This window comes from Somniosus microcephalus, chromosome 9, assembly GCF_052327205.1.
Source record: "Somniosus microcephalus isolate GS21.2 chromosome 9, FLI_Smic_1.0, whole genome shotgun sequence".
Lineage (NCBI taxonomy): Eukaryota > Metazoa > Chordata > Chondrichthyes > Squaliformes > Somniosidae > Somniosus > Somniosus microcephalus.
The window spans coordinates 165,478,591-165,494,679 of record NC_140995.1 but is presented as its reverse complement, the minus strand read 5'-3'; the positions used below and the strand labels follow the sequence as shown (position 1 = coordinate 165,494,679).

The 16,089-nt window shown below is 43.8% G+C and overlaps 1 protein-coding gene across 1 annotated transcript in view; it reads right to left on the bottom strand.

Moving 5' to 3' along the window:
• Positions 1-5,572: 5,572 nt before the first annotated feature.
• Positions 5,573-16,089, bottom strand: part of mchr2a (melanin concentrating hormone receptor 2a) — an 80,198-nt gene continuing 69,681 nt past the window's right edge. Inside the window, exon 6 of the mRNA XM_085997455.1 lies at positions 5,573-6,041. Within this exon, the coding sequence (XP_085853581.1) occupies positions 5,717-6,041 (325 nt within the window). The 3' untranslated portion in view covers positions 5,573-5,716. The remainder of the gene's footprint in view (positions 6,042-16,089) is intronic.

Genomic DNA, 16,089 nt, shown 5'->3' with positions numbered 1-16,089 from the left:
TTTAACATAACGTAATAACATATATACATATATAACTTCATGTTTAACGTAACATATCACAGATTCAGTCTCTGCGGAAAACAGTTCACAGATTCAATCTCTGTGGTGTAGTCGGTTCACGTTACTCATTCAATAGTCCTTTCATGGATTTAACAGCTTGAACTTCCGAACTGATTTGGCTCCGTTCGGAGGGACCACGTGTGTGATCTGGTAGAGGTGATAATGGTTCAGATGGGTCATCTTCTGTTTTTACTTTTCCTTTTCTGCTTCTTGGAGACTCTCTGGGCTCCATTGTCAGCTGCCACAGCTGCCAGCTGCATGCGCAGTTCCTCCTTCTCTTCCTCCTGTTTCCGTCGTAGAGCCAGCTTCTCCCGATGTTCCGTAGACTTTTGGTGCTCCTCCATGATTTCTGCACTTTGGGAGTCGAAGTTACAAGCTGGGCAGGACAGGACATCGTAATATTCGGTGTCGTCCACCAGGTCATGGTAATATTCGGTGTCGTCCTGAGCTAGACCAGTGAGAGGGTCGTTTATTTCCTCCATACCCAGCTGAACGTTAGCCAGCTCTTGTTCCAAATCCAGACATCTTTCCTGAAGAGACTTCTTCATGTGTACCTCTGCATCCAGCTTTTTCTGGGCTTTCAGCAAGTCGTTTACTAGTGACCTCATTTGTGATTTTAATACTTCAACTTCCTTTGGAGATTGATTGATCGGACTATGCAATCCCTCTACCGGAGCAGCTGTTTCAGCGGTCTGTTGTTCTACATTGACGTGAGTCAGCGTACTTTTGGCATCCAATGGCTGCTCTGTTGCAGTCGTTTCAGTCTGTGTCGTCACATCAGCCATCTCAATGACTTTTGAGAGCTCCGAACCCTTTTCCTTTGAAGATCGCAGCTCGTGTTCAAGTTTTTCCCATTTCAGAGTCTTGTCCCTCAGCATATGAAGGAGTTGGCTGACCGTTAACTTTTCTGACACCAGATTATGGCACGCACCTTCAGAACCTGAATCAGCTTTGATTCGTTCGGCCTCCTCGCGCAGATGGTTGGTGTGCTCCTGCTCCATTTTCTCCATCAGTTGCTTCTGTTGCCTTTCCAGATTCTCCCACTCTGTAACAAAGAACTTTTTTATTTCATTCATCTCTTGCTCAAAACGGCGAATCATTTGTTCTAATTGCTGTCGTTTGAAATGGAGTTGAGTTCGAGCCCAGTGTCCCTCAAAAATGTGCATATCAGTAGACTTGACAGACTCAGAATTCTCTGTTAAACTATGTTGTTGTTGCTCAGTGGAATTCTGTGCTGAAACTTTGTCTTTTGCACATGGATTGGTCTTACCATCATCAGTTCTAGAGTCTGGGCTGATTATCTGCACCGAGTTCTCACTCTTTATGGTTTTTAGCGAATGCCAGTCCATATTTATGTTTCTAAACCACTCCCGGCCTAGTAGTGGTGGACCTCCCTCCGGTAGCACATATAAGTCCATTATTTGACTTCCTTCGCCCTTGTTGGCCACTGCAACCTTTATTGTCCCGATGGGGTACACTCTCTGCCCCGTGTAGGTTGTCAATATAATCTCCGTATCCTGTAGGGGAATATGTTGGAATAACCTTCTGTAATCTTTCTTATTCATGACCGACAATGCCGATCCAGTGTCCAATTCCATTTTTACTTGGACTCCTTCTATCTGAAGAGTAACCCAAATTGTCTGGAGGTCTGCACCCTTACCAACGTTGAGTACCCTTAAGCTAGCCAGTTCAATACTGCTTAAGCCAGCCAGTTCATTACTGCTAGCGTCTGAATCGGACTCCTGTTCGGCCACCTTGTGTACTTTTGCGTATTTTCCTTGCGGTGACTTCTTGTTGCTGGTCTTCTTCCCTGACCTGCATACTCTAGCTATGTGTCCAAGCCTACCACAAGTTCTACATTCTTGGTTTTTAAACCAACACTGGTTCTGATCATGCGTTGTCTTTCCACAACGATAACATCTGCCAGAACTCACACCCAATTTGTGTGCACTGAGCTCCGGTGACCGTAGCTGCATTACTGCCGTGCCTCTCGCTGTGGCTTCGTGTGCTGCTGCCATAGTGACCGCCTTCTCAAGCGTCAGCTCATTCTCCTCGAGCAGTCGCTTTTGTGTATCCTGTTTAAATAAACCACACACAAATTTGTCTCGTAGTGCATCTGTCAGTCCCGTTCCAAACTGGCAATATTTCGCTAATTTACGCAATTCCAGCAAATATTCAGCATTGCTTTCATGCTGTAGCTGCCTTCTGTCGTAAAATTTAAATCGTTCCGCTAGCATCAGCGGCGTGGGGTTTAGATGATCTTTCAGGACAGTAACAATCTCATCGAACGTCTTATCCGCCGGTTCATCTGGTGATAACAGGTGTTTCAATTGCCTGTATGTCTTCGCACCCATTAAATTTAATAATGTTAGTGCTTTATCAGCCTCACGAATTTTATTGGCCTTACAATAATTTTTAACTCGTTCAACATATATGGCCCAATCTTCGATGTCACTATCAAAGTTGCTAATATTCCCGTGTTTAGGCATTGTAGTACTTTATCAGATTTGCAATTTCTCAGATTTTTTTTTTTTTTACTGCTATCCAAGATGGTGGCTTCCCGCTCTTGCCGTCGTCCTCCGCCCACAAAATGGCGGTTTTCCCGCGCTTGGCGGTCTTCACCCGTCCCCCGATGCCGTCTCCCTTCAGCCCCGAGTGCGGCCCTCATCTTCGCCGCGATCGCCCGAGTGCGGCCCTTATCAGCGGATGCGATTGATGGATCGCGAAGTGGCTCCCGACCAAAGCGGCTCTCGGCCCTTATCTGGAGATGCGATCGCTCTCGCGGCTCTCGGCCCTTATCAGGAGATGCGATCGCTCTGTTGAAACGCCTCCCGCTGGCGATGACGTCATTGGCGTGCGCAGCGCCCCGCTAACGCCCCAACCACGATCTTCGGGAGCGCCCCCTGATTTACCGCCAGACGCTATGTCCGACAGGGTCAGGGGGGCGTACCTGTGGCCGGTGCAATTTAAAGGCGAGGTGCGGGGGCGGCCATTTTTGTTGCTGGCCGCCTGCCAACACCTGCCTGCGCTCCCATCCACGGCCTCCTGAACCCCCCCGCGGAGTGCCAGCTGCGCTCAAAGAGCCCGGCACTTCTCTTGGGGTCGCGCTGCACAAGGCCCCGCCCCTTTAAGAAGGGGAGGAAGGCCTGCAATACCGCGGCGTGGCGTGTTGCAGCGTGTGGCGCTGCGGCACATAACGCCGCAATATTGACTCACAGTGCTCCAAGAGGGATGCAGAGCGCTTCCAGTAGTGCCCCGCTTCCCTCTTGGGGTGCAACCACTCAATTTCCGGTGTGGGGGAGCACTAATTTTTTCTGGGACGCTACTTTTAGTGCCCCGGCGAAGTTAGCGCCTCAATTGGGGCGCTACTCAATTTTTAGCCCTATAAGCCCCAAAACATCACTAAAACTTCAAATAAATTTAAAAAAAAATCATTTTTAAAATAACTATAAATTATATAAAATAACTATTTTAAACAATAATTTAAATTTTTGAAAAAATTAATTACATTTTCTAACGGGGCTAAAAATAAACTTACCTTTCTTTAAAGTATTTAAAAATAATAAACCTGTGGAAAAAATGTTTTAATTTTAATTAATTCACCACTTACCTTGTTAAAAGCAGGCCTTGCGCCTGCTTTTTATATGTGTAACTCCTGGAGACTTACCCTCCCGGAAAAACCTGGAAAAAAACCATAAGTTCAATGCGCACGCGCTGCCTCTCCGGCGCATGCGTTCCACCTCTGAACCCCTTCTTTCAAGGGAACGGAAGTTCCGGTTTCCCGCGCATGCGCAGTGCATGCACGAAACCGGCACTTCCATTGGGCCTACGGGTGAGTACCCCATGCGTACTCGCCCGTGGGGACCCGAATTTCTGGGCCATTAAAATAAAAATTTTAAAATCCTTTAGACATTCCAAAACCTTTAAAATTAGTTTAGGTTATTTTTGGCCACTTTAAAAATGTTGAAATTTATTTTTCAAAAAATAAATTTTTGTTTTAAATGTTTAATTAAATAGTATTTTAATTAATTTTTAACATGTAATGATTTATTTTTATTACAGTGGGGTGAAAGTGTTTTTTATGTGATTCCTATAATGCTATGGGGATTCTGTATGTAAATGGAATCCCCATAAGCATAATGGGAATCCTCCTTGTTGATTGGTTGGGCCGGCCCACGCGATCCCAGGGATGCTAGCGAACCGCATGCGCCCCTGGGATACGTGGGCCTTTACGCAGACCTATGCCTGCAGGCCCAGGAGCGCAAGAGTCTGAAGATATGGAGGCACCAGGTAGGTGCGTAGTTTTCTTGCGGATCAGAGGCATTCTCCCGCGGGAAGCCTCCGACCACAATTTCTAGCCCATTGAATTCAAGTGTGGGAGAGAAGCACAGACACAATTTCATGAAGCAGGGGAGAAACATAAATACCAAAATGTTATTTAAATTTTTGTCCACGTGCAATGCTGTAGGAGTTCAATTAAGAGGATAAAATGAAATAAATACCATGGTGATGTAATTTTGACCAGAGACTGGCTCCACATACAAGGCTTTTATTTTCTGAGTAAACAATAAATCATTTTGTAATATTTTGACATTTAATGCATGCATTTACATATATTTGCATAAAATTTTAGAACACCATGTAATATACAAATACAAGTTAATCTAAGAGTTCACATCAGATTTTTTGCTATCCTATACTTAATTTTTTTCTCTAATTATTGTATTCTATAACCTCAATCTAATTGCAAATATAAAAGTAAAAACAGAAAACATGATATCTATCAATTAAATATACAGAACAAATACTGTGGAAAATCTATATCATTTTCTTCTCAAAACTACTGTTAAACTTGAAAACATAATTGTAAACACTAATGCATAGAACTGCACTTATTTCTAACAATTATTTAAAACCATGTTATCACGGGTACAGAAATGCATGCAAAAAAACATTGCTAGTTGTAAGGGACATCTGTAGTTTACATTAAAAAAGGGCTGAAATATATGCGTAGATATATTGTGAGATATATAAGAACAATTGTTTTGAGTTGGTTCTGTTTCAATGCTGCTGGGGCCACTTATGCCACTCGAACCGAATGCTGATGTTTATTGAGCAGTTAGATGACAGTATATGGAGATTAAAATCATTTTTCTAACTAATGGTGTGGAAGAGCTGCACTTCAGGGCTCTGACCAATATTGTTCTGACAATGGATATTGATCCATGTCTTAGAAGAACAGCCTCTATTGTAGCAGTGCCATCTCTTGTTGCTGCCTCTCAGAATGAGGTCTGAGCTGAAGAATTAAATTTTAGACAGGTTTCCTTGAAATTGTGGCCCTTGCCAAGTGTTTGATGGAGAGACCTTAGTCTGGGTTCTTTCTTGGTTGGATTCAGACTGAAGGGGCAGACACTGCACCATCCAGTTCCATTGATCGAGAACATTCTTTGCACCTGATAGATTTTCCACTGCATACTGGAGATATGAAAATGTTTGATTAGGCAGGCTGTAGCTAAGTTAAAACGAGCAGCATCATGTATTTATAATGCACAGCCACTTTTATTCAAGATGGCAATTTAAACATTGAAATCTGCATTACTATATTCACCTATACAGTAACACTTCACAAACACTGTCTTTTTTTTGCTTATTTCATCTAATCACTCGACTTCACTGTGCTTTCTATGTTAATAATTTCACGTTCAGTCACTTTCATTTGAATCTTTGTGCAGCCAGTCAGCCTCCTTTGGAAATTGCCACTGAGCAATATGTAGAGAAAGGGGTTAATGCTGCTGCTGGCGTAGCTGAGGCAGATGGAGATGTAATAGCCAATGTAATAAGCAGTGGTCGGCTGAGTGATTTTGAGATTTACCAGTTGCATCACATGGTATGGTGCCGAACTAACCACAAAAACGCCCACTAACACCAGGACCATTTTGGTTAGTCGTTTGAGCCGTGCTCTGGGGATAGTCGTGTTATATCTGAACAGAAATAAGAAAACATGAGTTACTCAAGTACAATTCACATTATTCATCTGAGTTGCAACAAGGCTCTTCTACTTTTAATATTAGCGCATTCTAATACAGGAAAAGTCTTCATGTTTCAATAAAATAAAAAATAAAATGGTATCAATCTTTGAACAGCACCAAAGAAACAATTATGATGAGATTTGGGAGTCTGGGCTTTATTCCTAGAATATATATATTTACAGCTTTTGCATCTGTTGAGTGTCCAATGTGTCGATGGATCATGGGAAATTGACTGAGATGTCCACAGGGCTTGAAACTGATTGGCACAAATTTCACATTCACTGAAAACGAACCAATCGAAAAACACTTAAACACTCCCAAAAACATACATAGCTCACTTCACTATCTCTCAAAAACTGGCCCTGAAGAAAGCTGCCCAGAAGTTTGCCTTTTTTGAAGCAGTATAATGGGGATCCCTTAATGCGATCTGCTGTGATGGCAACACGCTGTCTAAGCAGCCAATCACTTTGGAGAATTCTCACAGACAGGGAAACAGGAAATGAGAACCTGCTTTTACCCTGACTTTTTAAAAATGTTACAGAGAGCAAAACAAAGATTGGGACTCTTACATGGGGATACGGTAGAACCTAAAATATCATGAACAAACTTAAAAAATATATATTTTTTAAATTTGAAGTTTCTTGAAAATTGCAATTTTTATCATAATGGAGAAATTTGACATTCTACTAAATTAAAATTAGTTTTTCAGGGCCATCACATTTGTTTAGCAGTCAATATGCTGTTATAACCCCAGTTACGCCTAATCCAACAAGGCTAACATTTAATGGGGTGTTTAACAGCGATGTTACCATGGAAAAGCCCAAGTTTTCATTAGTTTCACTGATTTCACTGATAAGACTGATTGCTGGCTGTGGGGGGTGGGGAGGGGGTCGGGCATAGTGCAGCCAGTGTCGGAGCAATGAATGACTGACCGCAACTTCAGGATTTCCGCGTATAGATGCGCATGCGATACATCCTCAAGTTGTGGTCAGTTTCAAAGAAAAAGAAACTTAACATAAGAACATAAGAACATAAGAAATAGGAGCAGGAGTAGGCCAATCGGCCCCTCGAGCCTGCTCCACCATTCAATAAGATCATGGCTGATCTGATCCTAACCTCAAATCTTCTATCACTCTCCATCCCACCCGAACCCATGTGATCTCCCGGGAGAGGCGAAAAACCAGCTAAAAAACCCAATGGCCAATTTGGGAGAAAAAAATCTGGGAAATTCCTCTCCGACCCATCTAGGCAATCGAAACTCTTCCAGGAGATCAGTCTGTCCCTATATTTTCTACAGTACTTACCTTCTGTAAAGGCGATCTCCACCCCAGCCAGGAACAGGAATAAAACCATCTCCTGAAATCTAACACAGAATTAGAACACAAGAAGTAGGAGCAGAACCAGGCTACACGGCCCCTGGGCCCGCTCCACTACCCACAGGGCCATGACCATTCCGAACCTAGACTCATGTCCAATTTCCTGCCCGCTCCCTGTAACCCTTAATTCCCTTTACTTCTAGGAAACTATCTATTTCTGTTTTAAATTTATCTAATGATGTAGCTTCCACAGCTTTCTGGGGCAGCAAATTCCACAAACCTACCACCCTCTGAGTGAAGAAGTTTCTCCTCATCTCAGTTTTGAAAGAGCAGCCCCTTATTTTAAGATTATGCCCCCTAGTTCTAGTTTCACCCATCACTGGGAACATCCTCACCGCATCCACCTGATCAAGCTCCTTCACAATCTTATATGTTTCAATAAGATCGCCTCTCATTCTTCTGAACTCCAATGAGTACAGTCCCAATCTACTCAACCTCTCCTCATATGACCACCCCCTCATCCCCGGGATTAACCGAGTGAACCTTCTTTGTACTGACTCGAGAGCAAGTATGTCTTTTCTTAAGTATGGACACCAAAACTGTATGCAGTATTCCAGGTGCGGTCTCACCAATACCTTGTGTAACTGCAGCAATACCTCCCTGTTTTTATATTCTATCCCCCTTGCAATAAAAGCCAACATTCCATTGGCCTTCTTGATCACTTGCTGCACCTGCATACTAACTTTTTGAGTTTCGTGCACCAGGACTCCCAGATCCCTTTGTACTACAGTACTTTTCAGTTTCTTGCCATTAAGATAATAACTTGCTCTATGATTTTTCCTGCCAAAGTGCATAACCTCACACTTTCCAGTATTGTATTCCATCTGCCAAATCTCTGCCCACTTACTGCCTCTCTATGTCACTTTGCAGGTTTTTTATGTCCTCCTCACTCACTACTTTCCCTCCCATCTTTGTATCATCTGCAAACTTTGATATGTTACACTCGGTCCCCTCCTCCAAATCGTTAATATAGATTGTAAAGAGTTGGGGACCCAGCACTGACCCCTGCGGAACACCACTAGTTACTGATTGCCAGTCTGAGAATGAACCATTTATCCCAACTCTCTGCTTTCTGTTAGAGAGCCAATTCTCCACCCATGCCAGAATATTACCCACAATCCTGTGATTTTTTATCTTGAGCAATAATCTTTTGTGTGGCACCTTGTCAAATGCCTTTTGGAAGTCTAAATACACTACGTCCACTGGTTCTCCTTTATCCACCCTGTATGTTACTTCCTCAAAGAACTCAAGCAAATTTGTCAAACATGACTTCCCCTTCATGAAACCATGCTGAGTTTGTCCTATTAAATTATGTTTATCCAAATGTCCCGTTACTGTCTCCTTAATAATGGACTCTAACATTTTACCAACTACAGATGTTAGGCTAACAGGTCTATAGTTTCCTGCCTTCTGCCTACTACCCTTTTTAAATAAGGGTGTTACATTAGCAGTTTTCCAATCTGCCGGGACCTTTGCTGAGTCCAGGGAGTTTTGGAAAATTATTACCAATGCATCCACAATCCCTACCGCCACTTCCCTCAAGACCCTAGGATGTAAGCCATCAGGTCCAGGGGATTTATCCAGCTTAAGTCCCATTATTTTACCAAGTACCACTTCCTTAGTGATTTTAATCGTATTTAGCTCCTCTCCCCCAGAGCCCCCTGTTTGTCCAGTGTTGGGATATTCTTAATGTCCTCTACCGTAAAGACTGATACAAAATATTTGTTCAGCGTTTTTGCCATCTCCATGTTTCCCACCATTAATTTCCCAGTCTCATCCTCTAAGGGACCAACATTTACTTTAGCCACCCTTTTTCTTTTTATATAACTATAGAAACTTTTGCTATCTGTTTTTATATTTTTTGCTAATTTACTTTCATAATCTATCTTCCCTTTCTTAATCAATCTTTTTGTTATTTTTTGCTCTCTTTTAAAGACTTCCCAATCTTCTATCCTTCCACTAGATTTGGCTACCTTATATGCCCTTGTTTTTAGTCGGATACTATCCTTAATTACTTTACTTAGCCATGGATGGCTATCTTTTCTTTTACACCCTTTTTTCCTCAGTGGAATATATATTTTTTGGAAGTTGAAAATAACTCCTTAAATGTACACCACTGATCATGTACCGTCTTACCCTTTAACCTATTTTCCCAGTCCACTCTAATCAATTCCGCTCTCATACCTTCATAGTCTCCTTTATTCAAGCTCAGCACGCTTGTTTGAGATCCAACCTTCTCACCCTCTACTTGAATATGGAATTCAACCATGTTATGGTCATTCATTCCAAGGGGATCCTTTACTAGGACATTTTTAATTAATCCTGTCTCATTACACAGGACCAAATCTAAGGTTGCTTGCCCCCTGGTTGGTTCAGTTACATACTGCTCAAGAAACCCATCCCTAGTACACTCAATGAACTCATCCTCAAGGCTGCTCTGCCCAATTTGATTTGTCCAGTTAATATGATAGCTAAAATCCCCCATAATTATAGCTGTTCCCTTATTACAAGCCTCAACTATTTCCTGATTAATACTCCGTCCAACAGAGTTGCAACTGTTCGGGGGCCTATCGACTATGCCCACTCGTGTTTTTTTCCCCTTATTTTTCCTTATCTCTACCGAAACTGTTTCACTATCCTGCTCCTTTGACCCAATATCATTTCTCTGTATTATAGTGATTCCTTCCTTTATTAACATAACCACCCCACCTCCCCTCCCTTCCTGCCTGTCCTTCCTGATTGTTAAATAACCTGGTATGTTTAATTCCCAGTCATGGTCACCCTGCAGCCATGTTTCTGTAATGGTCACAAGATCATACCCATATGTAGTTATTTGTGCCGTTAAGTCATTCATTTTGTTACGAATGCTACGTGCATTCAGGTAAAGAACTTTTAAATATGTTTTGTGACACTTAGTTCCTGTTTTTTCCCCTTTTACTACTTTACATAGAAACATAGAAACATAGAAGATAGGAGCAGGAGTAGGCCATTCGGCCCTTCGAGCCTGCTCCGCCATTCAATGAGATCATGGCTGATCATCCAAATTCAGTACCCTGACCCTGCCTTCTCCCCATATCCCTTGATCCCTTTAGCCTTAAGAAATATATTCAACTCCTTTTTGAATATATTTAATGAACTGGCCTCCACCACCCTCTGTGGCAGAGAATTCCACAGGTTCACCACTCTCTGGGTGAAGAAATTCCTCCTCATTTCAGTCCTAAATGGCTTACCCCTTATCCTTAGACTATAACCCCTGGTTCAGGACTCCCCGGCCATCATAAACATCCTTCCTGCATCTAGTCTGTCCAGGCCTGACAGAATTTTATAGGTTTCGATGAGATCCCCTCTCAATCTTCTAAACTCCAGTGAGTATAAGCCCAATCGACACAATCTCTTCTCATACGTCATTCCTGCCATCCCAGGTATCAGCCTGGTGAATCTTCGCTGTACTCCTTCCGTGGCAAGAACGTCCTTCCTCAGGTAAGGCAACCAAAACTGCACACAATACTCAAGGTGCGGTCTCACCAAGGCCCTGTACAACTGTAGCAAGACATCCTTGTTCCTGTACTCGAACCCTCTTGCTATGAAGGCCAACATACCATTTGCCTTCTTAACCGCCTGCTGCACCTGCATGCTTACCTTCAGCGACTGGTGCACAAGAACACCCAGGTCTCTTTGCACTTCCCCTTCTCCCAATCTATTGCCATTCAAATAATAATCTGCCTTCCTGTTTTTGCCACCAAAGTGGATAACCTCACATTTATCCACATTATAGTGCATTTGCCATGTTTCTGCCCAATCACCCAACCTGTCCAAATCGTACTGGAGTTTCTCGACACCCTCCTCACAGCTTACCCTCCCACCCAGCTTTGTGTCGTCTGCAAATTTGGAGATATTACATCCAATTCCCTCGTCCAGATCATTAATATATATTGTGAACAGCTGGGGTCCTAGGACCGATCCTTGCGGTACCCCACTAGTCACTGCCTGCCACTCGGAAAACGACCTGTTTATTCCAACTCTCTGCCTTCTGTCCGCCAACCAGTTCTCTATCCAAGTCAATACCTTGCCCCCAATCCCTTTTACTCCATACCTTCTGTCCCTTCCTGACACGTTCTGTTTTTTAATTTCCCCACGGCTACCTAAGTCTATGACCTTCTCCGTTGTCATTTCTGTTATTTGCTCTCTAGAAACCTCCCCCCCACTAATTAGTTTAAAGCCCTCTCTACAGCCCTAGTTATATGATTCGCCAGGACTCTAGTCCCAGCACTGGCCAAGTGGAGTCCGTCCCAACGGAACAGCTCCCTCCTGTCCCAGTACTGGTGCCAGTGTCCCAAGAAGCAAACCCCATTTCTCCCACACCAGTCTTTGAGCCACGCATTTAACTCTTTAATTTTATTTATCCTAGCCAAATTCGCTCGTGGCTCAGGTAATAACCCAGAGATTATTACCCTTGAGGTTCTGTTTTTTAATTTGACCCCTAGCTGCTCATACTCCTTTAACAGAACCTTCTTCCTTGTCCTATCTACGTCGTTTGTACCAACATGGACCACGACAACTGGATCCTCCCCCTCCCACTCCAAGTTTCTTTCCAGCCCAGAAGAGATGTCCTTAACCCTGGCACCGGGCAGGCAGCATAGCCTTCGGGACTCCCGCTCTTGACTGCAGAGAACCCTATCTATCCCCCTAATGATACTATCCCCTACCACTACAACATTTCTTTTTACTCCCTCCACTTGAATGACCCCCTGTACCACGGTGCTGTAGCCAGGTTGCTCATCCTCCCTGCAGTCCCCGCTGCTGCCCTCACAGGGAGTAAGAACCTCAATCCTGCTTGACAAGAGCAAGGGCTGCGGCTCCTTCAACACGACATCCTGGATCCCTGTACCTTCATTTATATAGCGGCTTTCACGACAACTGGACATCTCAAAGCACCTTACAGCCAATTAAGTACTTTTGGAGTGTAGTCACTGTTGTATTGTGGGAAACATGGCAGCCAATCTGCGCACAGCAAGCTCCCACTAACAGCAATGTGGTAATAACAGCGAATGCTGTTAGTTCACCATTATTACCCACCACAAATTCCGGCCCAATAAAATTTTCAGATTTAAAAAAAATTATTAGGTGACATTGAGGTTGTTAAACATCATCAATTGCATTTCAGATGTTATCATACATTTCGGCGGGTACATATTAAAATATTACTGATAAATCTTTAAAACCATACACCAAGAAACATCTTATAATAAAGGTTATGCAAAAATAACAAATTATTATTGGTGAAAATTAGTTTAATTCATCAAATTCAATGGCATAAGAGCAGAAATTAAGATATGAATGGAAGCGTTATTATGATGTGAGTTGTGTAGAAACATAGAAACATAGAAAAATAGGAGCAGGAGTAGGCCATTTGGCCCTTCGAGCCTGCTCTGCCATTCAATATGATCATGGCTGATCCTCTATCTCAATACCATATTCCCGCTCTATCCCCATACCCCTTGACGCCTTTTGCGTCTAGAAATCTACCTATCTCCTTCTTAAATATATTCAGTGACTGGGCCTCCACAGCCTTCTGTGGTAGAGAATTCCACAGGTTCACCACCCTCTGAGTGAAGAAATTTCTCCTCATCTCAGTCCTAAATGTCCTACCCTGTATCCTGAGGCTGTGACCCCTTGTCCTAGAACCCCAGCCAGGGGAAACACCCTCCCTGCATCCAGTCTGTGTAGTCCTGTCAAAATTTTATGTTTCAATGAGATCCCCTCTCATTCTTCTAAACGCTAGTGAATACAGGCCTAGTCGACCCAATCTCTCCTCATACTGGTAAATGTAACTGGTAAAATAGATAAGGGAGAACCAATGGATGTGGTGTATTTGGACTTTCAGAAGGCTTTCGATAAGGTCCCGCATAAGAGATTAGCATGTAAAGTTAAGGTATATGGGATTGGGGGCAAGGTACTGACTTGGATAGAGAACTGGTTGGCAGACAGGAAGTAAAGAGTTGGAATAAACGGATCTTTTTCCGACTGGCAGGCAGTGACTAGTGGGGTACCGCAGGGATCGGTCCTAGGACCCCAGCTATTCACAATATATATTAATGATCTAGACGAGGGAACTAGATGTAATATCTCCAAGTTTGCAGATGACACAAAGCTGGGTGGGCGTATGTGCTGTGAGGAGGATGCCTAGAAACTCCAGTATGATTTGGACAGGTTGGGTGATTGGGCAGATGCATGGCAGATGCAGTATAATGTGGATAAATGTGAGGTTATCCACTTTGGTGGCAAAAACAGGAAGGCAGATTATTATCTGAACGGCAATAGATTGGGAGAAGGGGAAGTGCAACGAGACCTGGGTGTCCTTGTGTACCAGTCGCTGAAGGTAAGCATGCAGGTGCAGCAGGCGGTTAAGAAGGCAAATGGTATGTTGGCCTTCATAGCGAGAGGATTCGAGTACAGGAACAAGGATGTCTTGCTGCAGTTGTACAGGGCCTTGGTGAGACCACACCTTGAGTATTGTGTGCAGTTTTGGTCGCCTTATCTGAGGAAGGATGTTCTTGCCATGGAGGGAGTGCAGCGAAGATTCACCAGACTGATACCTGGGATGGCAAGAATGACGTATGAGGAGAGATTGGGTCGATTAGGCTTATACTCGCTGGAGTTTAGAAGAATGAGAGGGGATCTCATTGAAACTTATAAAATTCTAACAGGACTAGACAGACTAGATGCAGGAAGGATGTTACCGATGGCCGGGGAGTCCAGGACCAGGGGTCACAGTCTAAGAATAAGGGGTAAGCCATTTAAGACAGAGATGAGGAGGAATTTCTTCACCCAGAGAGTGGTGAACCTGTGGAATTCTCTACCACAGAAGGCAGTTGAGGCCAATTCATTAAATATATTCAAGAAGGAGTTAGATATATTTCTTAAGGCTAAAGGGATCAAGGGATATGGGGCGAAGGCAGGGACAGGGTACTGAATTTGGATGATCAGCCATGATCTCATTGAATGGTGGAGCAGGCTCGAGGGGCCGAATGGCCTACTCCTGCTCCTATCTTCTATGTTTCTATGTTTTATACGACAGTCCTGCCATCCCAGGAATCAGCCTGGTGAACCTTTGCTGCACTCCCTCTATGGCAAGTATATCCTTTCTTAGGTACGGAGACCAAAACTGCACACAATACTCCAGGTGTGGTCTCACCAAGGCCCTGTATAACTGTAGTAAGACATCCTTGCTCCTGTACTCAAATCCTTTTGCAATGAAGGCCAACATACCATTTGCCTTCCTAACTGCTTGCTGCACCTGCATGTTTGCTTTCAGCGACTGGTGTACAAGGACACCCAGGTCCCTTTGTACATCAACATTTCCCAATCTATCACCATTTGTACATGCACTAAAACAAACTATCCAAAAAGTAGAATAGACATTTTATAAACTGCTGTTTATTTTTCATAAATAAAAACAGAAAATGCTGGAAACGCTTAGCAAGTCAGGCAGCATCTCTGAAGAGAGAAACAGAGTTAATCTTTCAGGTCGATGACCTTTTGTCAGAACTGGAAAAAGTTAGAGATGCAACAGATTTTAAGCAAGTGTAGGGGCAGGGAAAGCGGGGAGGGGAACAAAAGGGAAGGTCTGTGATAGGGTGGAAGGCAAGAGAGATTAGATGACAAAAGGTATGATTTTTTATTATATTTGTTCATAGGATGTGGGCATCGCTGGCATTTATTGCCCTTCCCTAGTTGCCCTTGAGAAGGGGGTGGTGAGCCACCTTCTTGAACTGCTGCAGTCCGTGTGGTGAAAGTACTCCCACAGTGCTGTTTTGGAGGGAGCTCCAGGATTTTGACCCAGCGACGATGAAGGAACGGCGATATACTTCCAAGTCAGGATGGTGTGTGACTTGGAGGGGAACTTGGAGGTGGTGGTGTTCCCATGTGCCTGCTGCCCTTGTCCTTCTAGGTGGTAGAGGTCGCGGGTTTGGGAGGTGATGCCGAAGAAGCCTTGGTAAGTTGCTGCAGTGCATCTTGTAGATGGTACACGCTGCAGCCACGGTACGCCGGTGGTGGAGGAAGTGAATGTTTAAGGTGGTGGATGGGGTGCCAATCAAGCGGGCTGCTTTGTCTTGAATGGTGTCGAGCTTCATGAGTGGTGTTGGAGCTGCACTCATCCAGGCAAGTGGAGAGTATTCCATCACACTCCTTACTTGTGCCTTGTAGATGGTGGAAAGGCTTTGGGGAGTCAGGAGACTTTCGCCGCAGAATACCCAGCCTCTGACCTGCTCTTGTTCCCACAGTATTTATGTATCTGGTCCAGTTAAGTTTCTGGTCAATGGTGACCCCCAGGATACTGATGGTGGGGGATTCGGTGATGGTAATGCCATTGAATGTCAAGGGGCGGTGGTTAGATGTTCACTTGTTGGAGATAGTCATTGCCTGGCACTTGTGTGGTACCTCTGGAATTCAGCTCTTTTGTCCATGTTTGGACCAAGGCTGTAATTAAGTCGGGAGCCGAGTGGTCCTAGCGGGACCTAAATTGGGTATCAGTGAGCAGGTTAGCAGGTTATTGGTGAGTAAGTGCTGTTTGATAGCACTATCGACGATACCTTTCATCACTTTGCTGATGATTGAGAGTA